This window comes from Oncorhynchus gorbuscha, linkage group LG16 (genome assembly GCF_021184085.1).
Source record: "Oncorhynchus gorbuscha isolate QuinsamMale2020 ecotype Even-year linkage group LG16, OgorEven_v1.0, whole genome shotgun sequence".
NCBI lineage: Eukaryota > Metazoa > Chordata > Actinopteri > Salmoniformes > Salmonidae > Oncorhynchus > Oncorhynchus gorbuscha.
Window position 1 is genome coordinate 74,681,565 of NC_060188.1, and position 17,040 is coordinate 74,698,604.

Genomic DNA, 17,040 nt, shown 5'->3' on the forward strand with positions numbered 1-17,040 from the left:
CATAGGCCTTGCATCGCTCTCAGAATGATAAAACGTTTCTGGATGACCCGGATTCTCCTGAGCAGGTGAGACAGGCTGTACAGAAATATTACATGCTTTGTTTAGTGAAAGTACACTGCTGAGCTTGCAATATGTTTGGATGTTTTTCTTGTCAGTACATTCTGGAAATCCTTTGTGGGGTCCTGATGGGGAGGGGGGGGGGTGTATGTGTATTGTCAGCACATTCGTCAGGCCAATCACATGATGTATTTGTTTCATAATGTAGTCTTGAAAAAAGAAAGCACTTACAGGGTGCTGTTTCGTGAAGAAGAATGGGCCTACTAAACTCAGCAAAAATAGAAACGTCCCTTTTTCGGGACACTGTCTTTCAAAGATAATTCTTAAAAATCCAAATAAATCTTCACTGTAAAGGGTTTATTCACTGTGTCCCATGCTTATTGAATGAACCTTAAACAATTAATGAACTTGCACCTGTGGAACGGTCATCAAGACACTAACAGCTTACAGACGGTAGGCAAATAAGGTCACAGTTATGACAACTTATGACACTAAAGAGGCCTTTCTACTGACTCTGAAAAACACCAAAAGAAAGATGCACAGGCTCCCTGCTCATCTGCGTGAATGTTCCTGGCAAATCTGGTGCAGTGCATAAGGAGGAGTGGCAATGCAGTACTTAATGCAGCTGGTGGCCACAGCAGATTTTGACTGTTACTTTTGACCGTTATTCAGGGTTACACGATTCCATTTATGTTAGTCACATGTCGTTGGAACTTGTTCAGTTGTTGATTCTTGTTATGTAAATATACACATTTACACATGTTACGTTTGCTGAAAATAAACGCAGTTGACAGTGTGAGGACGTTTCTTTTTTTTTGCTGAGTTTACATGATAGTAGCAGTGTCTTAACGTTTCAGCACCACGCTTAGTGGACATTGCCCCTAGGCTGTTCTGCCACGAAGCAGGCAGCTGCAGTTTATTTTTGTAGGTTTTATTTACTGCATTGTGGAACACGTCCTTTGAGGCCATTAATTTGCTTTTGTATTTTTAAAACATTTTTTACCTACAAAACTTGATCCTTCTCAGCACAGTAAATTATACCGATAGAAATAGCTTCGTAGCTTCATACGTTTACATTACATTCATGATATACGTTTCAGGGTTGATTTTGTACCTCTGTCTCATCATCAGGGATTTAGCATGGTTGTCATTATTTTCTAGATCATTGCGCTATGTTGCTCTATTGGACACAGGGAACTAAAATGTTATACTTGGTGTTTCATGGGTGTCTTTCTTGGATTTGGACTGCAAGGGCCGCTGTTGATCACAGGAGGGAAATAAGAACCAAAAAATGACATTGTAATGATACCTCCCCTCTGTATACAGTTAGAGAGAAGGCGGACAAAGAGAGAGAGTCGAGAGAGCAGCATAGGATACGATACAAATATTTCATTTGGATTCAGGTGGAGACAATCAATTCAGGTGGAGACAATCAAGTAAAGTCTATTCCAATCTCCCAGTTATTCCATATTATTTGTCATGTATTGTATTGTCATGTCTTGTCCCTGTGCTTTCTCTTCTCTTCGTTTCCCCCTGCTGGTCTTTTAGGTTTCTTTCTCTCTCTCTATTCCTCTCTCTCTCTATCGTTCCGTTCCTGCTCCCAGCTGTTCCTCATTCCCCTAACGACCTCGTTTACTCTTTCACACCTGTCCCCTATTTTGCCCTCTGATTAAGTCTCTATTTCTCTCTCTGTTTCTGCTTCTGTCCTTGTCGGATTCTTGTTTGCTGTTTGCTTTGCTTTTGTTCCGTCCAGTTGTATTCTGCCTCGTCATCAGATACTACGTGTGAGCAGGTGTCTCTATCCTCTACGGCCCGCGCCTACCCGAAGGGACCTGCAGTCTGTTGCCGCTAGCCCTGCAACTCTCCTCAACAACTAGAAGGGGGACTCTCCTGTTAAACTAGAGGATTTGTGTTTTCCCTGTTTGGACTTCCCCTGTAATGATTGAGGATTTATGTTTTCCCTGTTTGGACATTAAAAGACTCTGTTTCCGTTATATTGCTTTTGGGTCCTCACTCACCTGCATAACATTATTCACCCCCTTACGCAGACACCGGAGGGACAGGGACTCTGCAACACGTGTCCAACTATGAGGTGTGCATGATGACTGACTCGAGGAGAAGTGAAGCTAAACTCGCCAGAGCTTTTAGTCAGAACATTTTATTATTGGGCTCCCACTCCTCAGAGACTTTGCAGCACACACTGCCTGAAAAGAAAACTTCCTGGATGAGCCAGATTTCCCATTGGAAGTTAGTTCATTTGATAAACTATTTTGTGTCTCTCATACTTCATGGTTATCCTACACCTCATCTCGTGTAGCTATTAGTTTTCACTGGTATGTTTGTTTTGTTCACTTTTAGCCAACGTGGGGCTGGTGATAGTCTACTCAGTATATATCCTAATGATCACACCCATCTGAGTATTATATTGATATGGCGTTTATGTAATGGTACAATATGCTGTAGCCTACACGTTGTATAATTGTACTAGGCCTGAGTGGCTGCTGCCTTGCCTTCAGTAGACTTCATCCACAATTCCAGCACCTTGGAAAGCGACAGGGCCTTGCTCTACCACGTTCACTATAGGGCTGGTATTTTGTTGTGTTTTATCAGGATTTTGTTCTATTTTACCACACAGTAATTAACACACATGCACTGTTTCCGGTTTGTGTGTAAATTCCACCGTGTTGCACGCGTGAGTGAATATTTTAATGCGGTCTTTTTTACAGCTTTTTTGCAGCTTTGCTTATGTTCCCATTTCTCGTTTATTCAGTCTTTGGGCTCTGAGTGCCGCTGTTGGTCAGTAGAAAGAAAAAAACAATTATCTAACGTGTAGAGGTCCCTCCCATATAACTGTGATGTATACAGAAGGCGGAGAGAGAGAGATTCACATATCTCTCCACGTCTAATAAATACAGGTTTTAATTGCAGTCCGACTGGAATTTTGAGAATTCTTCCAGTATTTTGTGTTTTGCTGCTACAAGAAAGTGGCCTTCCGGATTTATATTGAGATAACCCTCTATTGTTAATAATGGAGGGAGGGTTTATCATATTTAACATCATGAGATGGCAACTGTTTTGCCGTCTACATTGGCAACTACGGTTGTGTTTCATTGCGTGCCTTATCCAGACCGTTTGTGGTCAATTTCGCTATTCTATTCCCGAGGAATTGAAGAAAGGATATTTTGTTGGGAATATTGCGCAGGATTTAGGGTTAAATGTGGGACGACTGAGAGCAGGCAGGGCTCGTATCGTCACCGGAGACAGCATTCAGTACACAGAGCTAAAGACAGACAAAGGGGTATTGGTCGTCAGCGAGAGGATTGACCGAAAGCAGCTCTGTGGTGATTTTACTCCATGTAGCTTTACTTTCGAAATAATCTCAGAGAAACCGATTGAACTTCACAGTGTCACGGTTGAAATTTTGGATGTCAATGATCACTGACAGATATTTTTTTTAAACAAGAGATCAAATTGGAAATCAGTGAGTCTGCTGCACCGGGAGCGCTTTGTTTTAAGGAGCGCTTTGTTTTAGGGAGCGCTTTGTTTTAGGGAGCGCTTTGTTTTAGGGAGCGCTTTGTTTTAGGGAGCGCTTTGTTTTAGGGAGCGTTTTAGGGAGCGCTTTGTTTTAGGGAGCGCTTTGTTTTAGGGAGCGCTTTGTTTTAGGGAGCGCTTTGTTTTAGGGAGCGCTTTGTTTTAGGGAGCGCGGAGGACCCTGATGTTGGAATAAACGCTCTTCAGAAGTACATATTCACTTCTAATGATAACTTCATCCTGAAACAACATATACGGGCTGAAATACGCAGAGATGGTGCTTCAGCTGCCGTTGGACAGAGAGCATGAGCCCCGTATCTCTCTAACCTTAACTGCAGTCGATGGTGGTAATACACAGAGATCGGCTCTGTAAATATTGAGGTTACTATTTTAGATGCTAATGATAATGCGCCTGTGTTTAACCAGTCAGTCTCTAGAGCAACTGTTATTGAAAATGCGTCCATTGGCACATACATCACTACCGTTAATGCCAGTGACTCAGATAGCGGATCGAATGGACTGGTAACTGGTAACATATTAATTGTCTAACATGAACGGTAAAGTGGCCGATGTGTTTAGTGTGGATGAGAACACTGGAACTATATATGTTGTTGGTCAGCTAGATCACGAAAAAAACAAAAAGGTATGACGTTGGCGTCGAGGCCAAAGACCAAGGTGGTCTAGCAGATTCTAGTAAGGTTATAGTTGAAGTACTTGATTTTGGCCCTTCTGTAGCTCAGTTGGTAGAGCATGGCGCTTGTAACGCCAGGGTAGTGGGTTCGATCCCCGGGACCACCCATACGTAGAATGTATGCACACATGACTGTAAGTCGCTTTGGATAAAAGCGTCTGCTAAATGGCATATATATTAATGATAATGCACCTGTGATAAATGTTGTCTTTCTCAAATCCTGTGACCGAAGACGTACCCGTCGGTACGACAATAGCAATTATCAATGTCAAGGACGTAGACTCAGAGTTGAACGGTCAGGGGGACATGTAACATCAATCACAAACTTCAGTTTAAGATCATGTCTTCTCTTACTAATTACTACACCTTGGTGACCGATTCTGCTTTCGACCGAGAAACGATATCTGAATATAATATCACAATAAAAACGACCGATTCTGGCTTCCCACCCCTCTCAAGTAACAAAACAGTTGTTCTTATGATTTCTGATGTTAATGACAACTCCCCTGTTTTTGATCAGAGTGAATACTCCACATTCATCATGGAAAATAACTCTCCGGGGATATCTATATGTACAGTGAGCGCCGCTGACTCTGATTGGAATCACAATGCGCGGATATCTTACCTTTTGGAGGAGACCCAGATAGTTGGAGCCCCTGTGTCATCGTACATTTCTGTTTATTCTGAGACAGGAGTGTTGTATACTGTACGGTTCTTTGATTATGAACGAATTAAAGAGTTTAGAGTTCATGTCAAAGCACAAGATGGAGGTTCACCTCCCCCGAGCACCAATGTGACTTTAACTGTTCTTTATCAAAGACGAGAACGACACCGCTCCTCAGGTTCTCTACCCAGTACAGACTATTAGCTACGTATAGCTTATGTTGTAGGCTGTACTATATTTATACTTGAATACAACTTTGATCAGTGTATGATGCAGCCAGTTGACGGTGTGAACTGACACACTGATTGATGACATCACAATAGGCTACCAGCTCAGTCCTTTCTCGTGATTTTCCCGCATGATGTCATAATTCAGGACTGTATATTCCAATTGATAACATCACAAACGATTGGCAGTTAATCGTTTACTCAATGCTTTCTGTTGTCATATTCAGTTACGCACAACAATGACGCCCTGGGGGAGATGTTACCAATTTATTAACCGGTAACATCTCCCCCAGGGCGTCATTATTGTGCATAACTGAATATGACACTTGAGCATTGGATCTTTGTAGGCATCGTTGCCACTAACAACAGAAAGCATTGAACCCTTCCGTGCATTTTCAGCAATATATGTTTAGTGGATCTGCTAAGTTAACATGGGAGGATTGTCGTTGTTATCAAGTACATGTACCATATCTTATCTAGTTTTGGCCTTGGCTGTGTTCTCTTTCCTCTTCATATCGTGTGTATTAGTTATAATATCAGTTAACATCTGCAGGTGGAGACAATCACGCATGTATCAGTCTAGTCTCCCGTTTACATATGTACAACTATGAGGTGTGCATGACGACTGACTCAAGGAAGAGTGACTGTACATTTGCCAGACCTTTTGTTAATAATGGACTCGATCTCTACAGATACTTTCCAACATGCACAAAGAGAGAAAAGTTTCCCAGATTCTCCTGAAATGGTGAATTTGCCCAATGTGTTATGTTGCTTAATAATTGTATTAATTAAATGGTTTTATTTAAATTAGATTAGATTGGGACTTTGTATGTGTATTATCAACTGATTTACTAATGTTTTTCAAAGAGAGCCTCAAGCCTTGTTAATTTCAGCACCACCACTCGTGGACAGCGACACTGTCGGACACAGTCCGGTAGCCTCTTTCACGTATTATTTTATAGGGCACCGTAAGTCTGTTAACAGGTTTTATTATAACAGAACGATACTAAACCTTAATTAATATTTTGTTTAACTTTAGGTGTATTTTTACATTTAACTTATTTTAAGTGAGAAGTAGTTCTGCCTGGGGATGACAACATAAAGGCCTGAATGTGTATCTCTCTCAGTATTGTCTTACATTGACGTGTTTTTTGATCAAATTTGTCACACTAGAAGATATAGAAGGTCATACAATTTACATAATTAATGGTTTGTAGTGTCATTTTGTAGAGTAGAAGTGCGCTCATTGCAATGGTCTGTGAGTGCCGCTGTTGGTTCAGACTGTGAAATGTGGCCCAGTGAAATGTAAAAAGCACCTCCCATATCAGTGAGCTCTTTCTATCTGAAGGTTGCCAGTTGCTTCAGGCCATATTAGAAAACAGACTCGCCAGAATTACACGCCTGAAGCAGGCGGAACTACATGTTTTGTGATTAATTGAAGATCGTTTGGATACTTCTACTTCGTTGTCTGGTCTGTGTAGATTAGTTTTTCTGTTGGTCTGGACATTTATGTAGTATATGAACTGGATTTTATAAAATGTCTGCTAGGAATCTGGTATGCGCTTTTGACAGCCATGCGTCACTATGGCTTGTCCTCGTTTCATTTGGATGTATAGTCCATGGACAAGTGAGATATTATATTCCTGAGGAGATGGCGAAAGGCTCGGTCGTGGGTAATGTCGCAGAGGACTTGGGCATTGATCTGAAAAGGCTGAGGAGCGGCCGAGCTCGTATCATAGCCGGGGACGATATGTCGAGCTGAACACAGACAAAGGAACACTGGCAGTGAGTGAGAGGATAGACCGAGAGCTCGTGTAAACAAACCTCTCCATGTAGTTTCAGCTTCGAGCTAATCTTAGAAAACCCTATTCAGCTTTATGAAGTTACCGTAGAAATCATGGATGTCAATGACCACGCTCCTACATTTCCCAAAGATGAAATATATATCGAGATTAGCGAGTCAGCCCTCCCGGGAGCGCGTTTCTTACTAGATAGCGCATTTGATCCAGATGTTGGAGAAAATACAATACAGAGCTACACTCTGAAACCCGCTGATCATTTCATTCTGAAACAGGAAACTCGTGCAGACGGAAACAAATACATAGACATGATGTTGCTGTCGCCAGTAGACAGGGAGAGCCATGAGGAATTGTCCCCCGTTTTAACCGCAATTGATGGTTGCCATCCACCGAAATCAGGCATGATGAAAATAAATATCCAGGTTTTAGACGTAAACGATAACACTCCCGTATTTTCCAAAACCCTGCATAGGGCGTCAGTTCCATAAAATGCGCCTGAGGGAAGCCCTGTGGCTAAAGTAAGCGCAACTGATGCAGATAAAGGCATAAACGGAGAGGTGACGTTTGCTTTCAGGTACAGCGCAGACAGTAACAACGGGCTTTTCCGAATCGATGCACAGTCAGGTGAGATTTTCGTTTTTGGACATCTAGATTTTGAAAAAGCTAAAAAAGTACGAGTTAAACATCGAAGCCAAAGATCATGGCGGCTTCACTGATTCTTGTGCCGTGATTATTGACATAATTGATGTGAATGATAACATACCTGTCATATCTTTAACATCATTCACGAATCCTGTTTGTGAAAACTCTCCACCTGGAACAACAATCGCAGTGATTAATGTTAAAGACATAGATTCGGGAGAAAATGGACAGGTGCGTTGTAGCATATCAAAAGATTCCCCCTTTGTCATTAGGTCATCATTACGGAATTACTATACGTTATTGACAGATGAAGAATTAAACAGGGAAATAGTATCAGAATATAACGTTACTATAACTGCCACAGATGAAGGCTCGTCCCCTCTCTCTAGTAACAAGACTATTACCTTACGAGTGTCTGACGTCAACGATAACACACCAATATTTGAGAAGGAATCTTGTATTACAAATATAGTGGAAAATAATTCACCAGGTGTATCATTATTCACCGTAAGAGCATCAGACGCTGATTGTTGCCAGAACGCACGCGTCTTCTACATCCTTGAGGACTCTGTGGTTAACGGGGCACCAGCTTCCTCCTTGGTTTCAATTAATGCTGAAACTGGTGTTATATATGCGGTGAGAGCATTCGATTACGAACAACTTAAAGATTTCAAAATCAATATTAGAGCGCATGATGGTGGTTCTCCTACTCTCAGTGGCAACGCAAGTGTGCATGTACTTGTCCTGGACCAGAATGACAACCCTCCTCAGGTTCTCTACCCAGTACAGACTAGTGGCGCTATGGTGGCTGAAATGGTACCTCGTCCAGCAGATGTGGGCTATCTTGACACTAAAGTGGTGGCTGTTGATGTGGACTCTGGACAGAACGCCTGGCTCTCATATAAACTGCAGAAAACGACAGACAGGTTGTTGTTTGAAGTGGGCCTACAGAATGGAGAAATAAGAACTGTACGTCAGGTTACTGATAAAGATACTCTGAAACAAAAGCTCACAATTGTAGTTGAGGACAACCGACAGCCCTCTCGATCAGCTACAGTCAACGTGAATGTAGCGATGGCTAATAGCTTCCCCGAAGTACTCTCAGAATACCCTGACTTTACGCACGACAAGGATTATAATGATAATCTGATTTTTTATTTAATTTTGGCACTTGCTGTGGTTTCACTGCTTTTCATTTTTTCGATTATTGCTATAATGTCCGTGAAAATCTACCGGTGGAAACAGAAAAAACTATTCTATAAAACTGCAGCAAATCTTCCCGTTATCCCATATTATCCGCCCGTTTACCAAGATGGAAACCTGGGAACCCTACAGCATGTATACAACTATGAGGTGTGTGGAACCACTGACTCTAGGATGAGTGATGTGAGGTTTGCGAGGCCGTATAGCCAGAACACACTGGTGGATGTGAGTCGAATGGGGACAATGCAGCGAGAAGAGAGAAAGCAGGAAGACGCTGATGTCGATGGAAAGGTGAGACACCCACCCTCCCCCTATCCCGTCCTCTGTTCAGATGTGTATGTGTATCTGAATGACTGGGTTTATATTCTGCGTGCAATCATGTGTGTGCTCTGGCCTCTATATGATCAATTCAAAGTTTACAACTGGAACATTCATTTATAATGTATTGTCCGTATATACTACACTACAATTTGCATCACTTGAGTAGGTTTTTGTAAAATAAGCCAGGTCAAATTCACAGTTTATTTATATATACAGGGACATTTTATGATGTTAGATACTTTCCAAGATGTGTTCACTTTTAGAGCAAATATGTGGAACAGACCATGAAGCTGGAAAAGTCATTTGGATTTTTCGGAAAATGGGATTTTTGATAGAAGCTGTGTAGATTGTAAAAAACGTTTTTCTATACACATGTAATATCTCCATGATGCGCTTTGTGCCGCTGTTGACCGATACAGCAGTAGGCATACACGAGTGTAATTTTGTCCCTGCCTATACAGTGTGGGTGATATTAAAGTCGCAGTGACATGCGCACAATCCCCTTTGCTTTGGGAGAGTGAGAACACTGTCTAAAACGGATGTCACTGGAATAACAGAGGTAGCATATATATTTTGATTTGCTGACTTGCCTACATATGAGTGTTATTGGACTTTAATATTAGATAGCTGTGCAACGCATATTAAGAAAAACATGCATTTTCTTTGTTTTCGTGGAACAAGGGGATCCGCCATTCGGAAATGGCAATTGCATCTTCTCATTTTCTCAGTCTGTTTTTCAGTGTCTGTGAACTGCCAGTTCCGCTATTCATTTCACGATGAGGTGGCGACTGGTTCGTTCGTGGGGAATATCGTTCAGGACCTAGGGTTGGAAGTTAAAAGACTCAAATCAAGTCGAGCGCGTATTTTTACGGAGGATAACGGTGAGTATATCGGTGTCAATGTGGACAAAGGGACTCTGGTTGTGAAAGAGAGGATTGATAGAGAGGAGCTGTGTGCCCAAGTGGCTCCATGTTCATTACATTCCAGATAATTCTTGAAAATCCCGTTGAGCTTCTCCGTATTGACGTAAAGATATTAGATATTAACGACAATACTCCAGTATTTTCTAATAAAGATATTCGAATAGAGATTAGTGAGGGGTCTCTTTCCGGAGCCAGGTTTCCGCTAGAGAATGCTATGGATCCTGACTTCGGAATTAATTCCATTCAAACATATTCTCTCCTACCGAGTGATCTGAAACAGCATTCACATGCATAGGGTAGAACATATGTAGAGATGGTGCTTGCAACGAAGCTTGTCACGGTGAAACGATTGAGCAACATACCTTGGTGTTAACTGCTGTGGACGGTGGTAATCCACAGAAGTCCGGTACTGTTAAAATATATATAGAAGTATTAGATACAACTGACAATGCACCTGTTTTCAGTTCTGGGCTTTATAAATCCTCTATCTCCGAAGATTCTCCAAAAAAGAACCGTGATTTTGTGAGTCAGTTCTACCATTCAGATAAAGGGACACGTGGCCAAATGATCTATTCGTTTTCACATGCTAGTGGCGGTTCAGCTCTTTTTAGTGTAGATCCCCTTACATGGGAAATTACAGTTACTGGACAATTAGATTTTGAGCGTAGTAAGCAGCATACACTAATTGTGCAAGCAATAGATCGGGGGCGTCTATCAGACACAAGTGAAGTACTGATCGACGTTTTAGATTACCTTTTCTAACCCGATACCCGAAGACGCACCTTTAGAGATTGTTATAGCAATGTTGAACGTTAAAGATTTAGACTCCGGTAGAAATGGACATATCAAATGTTCCATCAACCAGGATTTACCATTCCACATTAAGTCATCATCCTCCAGTTTAGTCACAGATCAGATGTTGGACCGTGAAATTATTTCTGAGTACAATATTACAATATTAGCAAGGGATGAGGGGTTTCCTTTGCGTTCTACAAACAAGACTCTGACATAGAGAATATCCAATGTGAATGATAATGCACCATTATTTGAGAGGCACTCATACACTGCTTCTGTGATGGAGAACAACTCTCCAGGTGTTTCCATATTTTCACTAACAGCCAGTGATAAGGACACAGGCAACAGCGCACGGATTTCATATTGTATAGATGATTCATACAAAGATGGACTTTCAGTATTTCAAAATATACCTGTCAATTCAGAAAGTGACGTTATACATGCAGTGCGTGCCTTTGATTGTGCCATTAAAGCGCAAGATGGAGGCTCACCGCCTCTGAGCACCGATGTGACTTTAACTGTTTTAATGACTGATCAGAACGACAACGCGCCTCAGGTTCTCTACCAAGTACAGACTAGTAACTCTCTGGTGGATGAAATGGTGCCTCGTTCAGCCGATGTGGGCTATCTTGTTACTAAAGTACATAATGGAGAAATAAGAACAAAACGCCGGGTCACTGAAAAAGATGCTGTGAAACAAAAACTCACTGTTGTAATCGAGGACAACGGGCAGCCCTCTCGATCAGCTACAGTCAATGTGTACGTGGAGGTGGCTAACATCTTCCCTGAAGTGCTCTCGGAATGCCCTGACTTTACGCACGACAAGGAATACAATGATAACCTGACTTTTTATTTAATTTTGGCACTTGCTGTGGTTTCACTGCTTTTTATTTTTTCGATTATTGGTATCATTTCTGTGAAAATCTACCGGTGGAAACAATGAATTATTCTATAAATCTTCAGCAAACCTCCCAGTTATCCCATATTACCCTCCCGTTTACCCAGATGGAACCCTGGGAACCCTACAGCGTGTATACAACTATGAGGTGTGTGGAACCACTGACTCTAGGATGAGTGGTGTGAAGTTTACGAGGCCTTATAGCCAGAACACACTGGTGGACGTGAGTCCTATGGGGACAATGCAGAGTGAAATGAGAGATCAGGCGGATGCTGATATCGATTGAGAGGTGAGAGGGCATATTGAAATGAATATTTACTCCTGATCAGGGTTGTTTTATATGCTTTGTTGGGTGTTGATGCATCTCTCTCACCATCGTCTCCCTCTCTTTCGGTCTAATGCTCTCTTCGCTCAATTGCTCTTTCTCTCTTTATCTCTCTGCGTTCGTGTGAGCACAAGCGTTGTCATTACGCATGTCTTTGTATGCGCTCCACTGCATCTTTGACTTATTTCTCTACAAACTATTCCTGTAACACATTCTTATCCAATATTTTATGACACTATGGTGGTGAATTTTGTATTACGAAATATCTAAATGTCTCACGTCAACATTTATTCGGTATGTTTAAGTGTGATACATTTACATGCCAAAACCTTCATTTCTCTAGTATTGCAATACTTTGTTTGAACCCTAGGTGCCGCTGTGGATCGCATGTAATATAAAACACAATCACACCGTGGTTCCTCCCACAATAATGCGTTTAGAAATCCACAGAAGCGCAGTAAAGTGGAGCTCAAGACGAGAGAATAAGGACCCTTGTCTGTACGTTAGGTGTCCAACTGCTCTTTGTTCTGTTAATGTTCTGTTCATTGACTGGATTCTTGTCAAATACATTCTAGAATTTATTTTCGGTCTTAATATTGTGATTTGGCTTCAGATTTTTGTCGTGAAATGGCAATGAGAAAGAACAGACTCTTGGAGTGGCCGTTGTGCGTGTTCATGGTTTGCGCGTTCTCAGTTTACCCTGTGGCCGGGCAGGTCCGCTACTCCATCCCGGAGGAAATGACCTTGGGATCCTTTGTTGGAGATATAGCAAAAGATCTGGGACTGGACCCGCAACGGCTCGTAGCCGGGAGAGCTCGGGTTTTCAGCTCGGGCGACAGTGAGTACGTAGGGCTGGACCGAGAGAAAGGACAATTGTTGGTAAAAGAGAGAATGGACCGGGAACAGCTATGTGCGGAAATGCCCGCATGTAGCTTCAGTTTCGATGTGATATTAGAGAATCCAATGGAACTGTTTCGAGTTACAGTTGAAGTACTAGATATCAACGATAATAGCCCCGTCTTTCCGAAGAGAGAAATTGAATTGGAAATCAGCGAGTTAGCCATACCTGGTGCGCGTTTCTCTATCGAAAACGCGGTAGACCAAGACGTGGGCGAAAATGCACTTCAAAAATACATGTTAAACCCCACAGACCATTTTAATCTTAATATTCAAGGTAGCATAGATGACCGTAAACACATAGAGATGGTACTTCAAAAACCTCTGGACAGAGAAAAGACAAAGCATCACTATTTGACTTTAACTGCTGTCGATGGTGGAGACCCTCAGCGGTCTGGAACAGTTCAAATTCACATCGTCGTTCTCGATGTAAATGATAATGCCCCGGCATTTAGCCAATCTACATATAAAGCGTTTGTTCCAGAAAATGCAGCGAAAGGCACATTGATTACCACAGTAAGTGCGACAGATGCAGACGAGGGATCTAGCGTCAATATAGAGTATTATTTTGAGCATGCCACCAAAAGTATTCAAGAGCTATTCACAATCGACCCGATTTCAGGCGAGATAAGAGCAGTAGGGGATATAGATTATGAAAAGAACAAACAATTTCAAATAAAGGTAAAAGCCAAAGATCATGGTGGCTTAACAGACTCATGTAGCGTCGTTATTGATGTTATTGATATTAATGATAACATCCCGAAAATAACCGTCATGTCATTTTCTAGTGCCCTACCCGAGGACTCGGTCCCTGGCACTATTATAGCCATGATTAACACCCAGGATCTCGATTCCGCGGAAAATGCAGAGATAACATGTTCCATTCATAACAACCTTCCTTTCAAGATGGAATCATCTTTATCAAATTATTACAATCTGGTGACAGAATCTGTATTGGACAGAGAGCAAACAGCAGAGTATAATATAACCATCACGGCAGTAGATGGAGGCAGTCCGTCGCTCTCAAGTAAAAAGACGCTCACTTTAAAGATATCGGATGTGAACGACCATTCACCCCAATTCCCCCAAGAAAGCTATGATGCCTATGTGTTTGAAAACAATGTCCCTTCCCGGTCTTTATTTTCTGTGAGCGCTACAGATGCAGACCGGGGATCAAATGCAAGGGTATCATATTTCCTTGAGGATGGAAGTTTAAACGGGGCTCCACTCTCCACATATTTGACAGTAAATTCCGACAGTGGGGTCCTTTACGCGGTGAAGCCCTTTGATTATGAGCAAATCAAATCTTTCAAAATCAATGTCAAAGCACAAGATGGAGGCTCACCCCCATTGAGTGGCAATGTGACTATAAACATATTCATAAAAGATGAGAACGACAATGTGCCTCAGGTTCTCTACCCAGTGCAGACGAGTGGCTCTCTGGTGGCTGAAATGGTGCCTCGTTCAGCAGATGTGGGCTATCTTGTCACTAAAGTGGTGGCTGTTGATGTGGACTCTGGACAAAATGCATGGCTCTCGTATAAACTGAAGAAAACGACAGACAGAGCGCTGTTTGGAATAGGCCTACAGAATGGAGAAATAAGAACCATACGCCAGGTCACTGATAAAGATGCTGTGAAACAAATACTCGCTGTTGTAGTGGAGGACAACGGGCAGCCATCTCGATCAGCTACAGTCAACGTGAACGTGGTGGTGGCGGACAGCTTCCCTGAAGTCCTCTCAGAATTCACTGACATCACAGTGGACAGGGAATATGACAACAACCTGACTTTTTATCTGGTGTTGGCCTTGGCTGTGGTCTCGGTTCTGTTCATATTCTCCATCATTGCCATTGTCACAGTAAAAATCTACAGATGGAGACAGAATCGATTATTCTATAAATCTGCAGCAAACCTCCCAGTTATCCCATTTTACCCTCCCGTTTACCCAGACGGAACCCTGGGAACCCTACGACGTGTATACAACTATGAGGTGTGTGGAACCACTGACTCTAGGATGAGTAATGTGAAGTTTGCGAGGCCTTATAGCCAGAACACACTGGTGGATGTGAGTTGCATGGGGACAATGCAGAGAGAAAATAGAGAGCAGGAGGATGCTGATGTTGATGGAGAGGTGAGACCCCCCCCCCTCATACATTCACATACATTCACCCTATTCTCTTGCCTCTGATCAAGATAACATTTACAACTGAGAGATGTTAGTAGCATGGTCCAAACTGTGGTATGTTGTATTGGTGGTTGGACTACAGGCAAGCACACTTTGACCCTCTTCCAATCTGTGTAATGTCTGTCTATCTATACGAAGGGGTGCAGATACACACAATGTATCTTTGGAGACCTTTACCTTTATAATGTGTAACGGGTTCTCCTACTATATATCAGTGAAGGCACTACACTGTGCTGACTAGAGTGTTATCGGTTTCTGTGTTCGTCTCAGCTTGGCCTATCAGTAACTAAATGGCATTTGGGAAGCAGGTAGCCTTGTGGTTAAGAGCGTTGTGCCAGTAACAGAAAGGCTGCTGGTTTGAATCCCCAAACCAACTAGGTGAAACATCTGCCGCCGTGCCCTTGAGCAAGGCAAACCTGTTATAATTTTTTCCTGAAATACACTGCAACACCGTGACTATGATCCTCAGTTGATTACTCTTTTCCCTTCTTATTTACCCCGCAGGTGGGTAGTTAAAAGAGTATGTTATAAACTCACAGTATCAGTTTCCTTAGGTCTCTTCTGACTGACTAACTGACAGACTGATCGACTGACCTGACTCACTGCTAATACTATCAAGTCATTGTTCTGAGGAGCCTTTTCCTTGCTCTCTCCCATTGATCTTCCCTCTCTCTCGCAATCTCTCTCTCTCTTTCTCAATTCAATTCAATTCAAGGGCTTTATTGGCATGGGAAACATGTGTTAACATTTCCAAAGCAAGTGAGGTAGATAATATATAAAGTGAAATAAACAATAAAAATTAACAGTAGACATCACACATACAGAAGTTTCAAAACAATAAAGACATTACAAATGTCATATTATATACAGTGTTTTAACAATGTACAAATGGTAAAGGACACAAGATAAAATAAATAAGCATAGATATGGGTTGTATTTACAATGGTGCATGTTCTTCACTGGTTGCCCTTTTCTCGTGGCAACAGGTCACAAATCTTGCTGCTTTGATGGCACACTGTGGAATTTCACCCAGTAGATATGGGAGTTTTTCAAAATTGGATTTCTTTTCGAATTCTTTGTGGATCTGTGTAATCTGAGGGAAATATGTCTCTCTAATATGGTCATACATTAGGCAGGAGGTTAGGAAGTGCAGCTCAGTTTCCACCTCATTTTGTGGGCAGTGAGCACATAGCCTGTCTTCTCTTGAGAGCCATGTCTGCCTACGGCGGCCTTTCTCAATAGCAAGGCTATGCTCGCTGAGTCTGTACATAGTCAAAGCTTTCCTTAATTTTGGGTCAGTCACAGTGGTCAGGTATTCTGCCGCTGTGTACTCTCTGTGTAGGGCCAAATAGCATTCTAGTTTGCTCTGTTTTTTTGTTAATTCTTTCCAATGTGTCAAGTAATTATCTTTTTGTTTTCTCATGATTTGGTTGGGTCTAAATGTGCTACTGTCCTGGGACTCTGTAGGGTGTGTTTGTGAACAGAGCCCCAGGACCAGCTTGCTTAGGGGACTCTTCTCCAGGTTCATCTCTCTGTGGGTGATGGCTTTGTTGTGGAAGGTTTGGGAATCGCTTCCTTTTAGGTGGTTATAGAATTGAACAGCTCTTTTCTGGATTTTCATAATTAGTGGGTATCGGCCTAATTCTGCTCTGCATGCATTATTTGGTGTTCTACGTTGTACACGGAGGATATTTTTGCAGAATTCTGCGTGCACAGTCTCAATTTGGTGTTTGTCCCATTTTGTGAAGTCTTGGTTGGTGAGCGGACCCCAGACCTCACAACCATAAAGGGCAATGGGCTCTATGACTGATTCAAGTATTTTTAGCTAAATCCTAATTGGTATGTTGAAATTTTGTTCCTTTTGATGGCATAGAATGCCC

At 42.1% G+C, this 17,040-nt stretch overlaps 1 protein-coding gene and 1 pseudogene across 6 annotated transcripts in view; both read left to right on the plus strand.

The window, feature by feature from the left end:
- The window catches only part of LOC123999823, a 14,968-nt pseudogene extending 9,811 nt beyond the window's left edge, over positions 1–5,157 (plus strand).
- A 1,392-nt stretch (positions 5,158–6,549) lies between these two features.
- LOC123999314 (protocadherin gamma-A5-like) overlaps positions 6,550–17,040 on the plus strand; it is a 37,754-nt gene continuing 27,263 nt past the window's right edge. For 5 of the 6 annotated variants that reach the window (XM_046304936.1, XM_046304937.1, XM_046304938.1 and 2 more), the window contains exon 1: positions 12,551–15,106. In XM_046304936.1, coding sequence (XP_046160892.1) covers positions 12,704–15,106 — 2,403 coding nt within the window. In that variant the 5' untranslated portion in view covers positions 12,551–12,703. Of the gene's footprint in view, positions 9,106–12,550; positions 15,107–17,040 lie in introns of those variants that run through there. The other variant, XM_046304941.1, reaches the window with a different exon arrangement.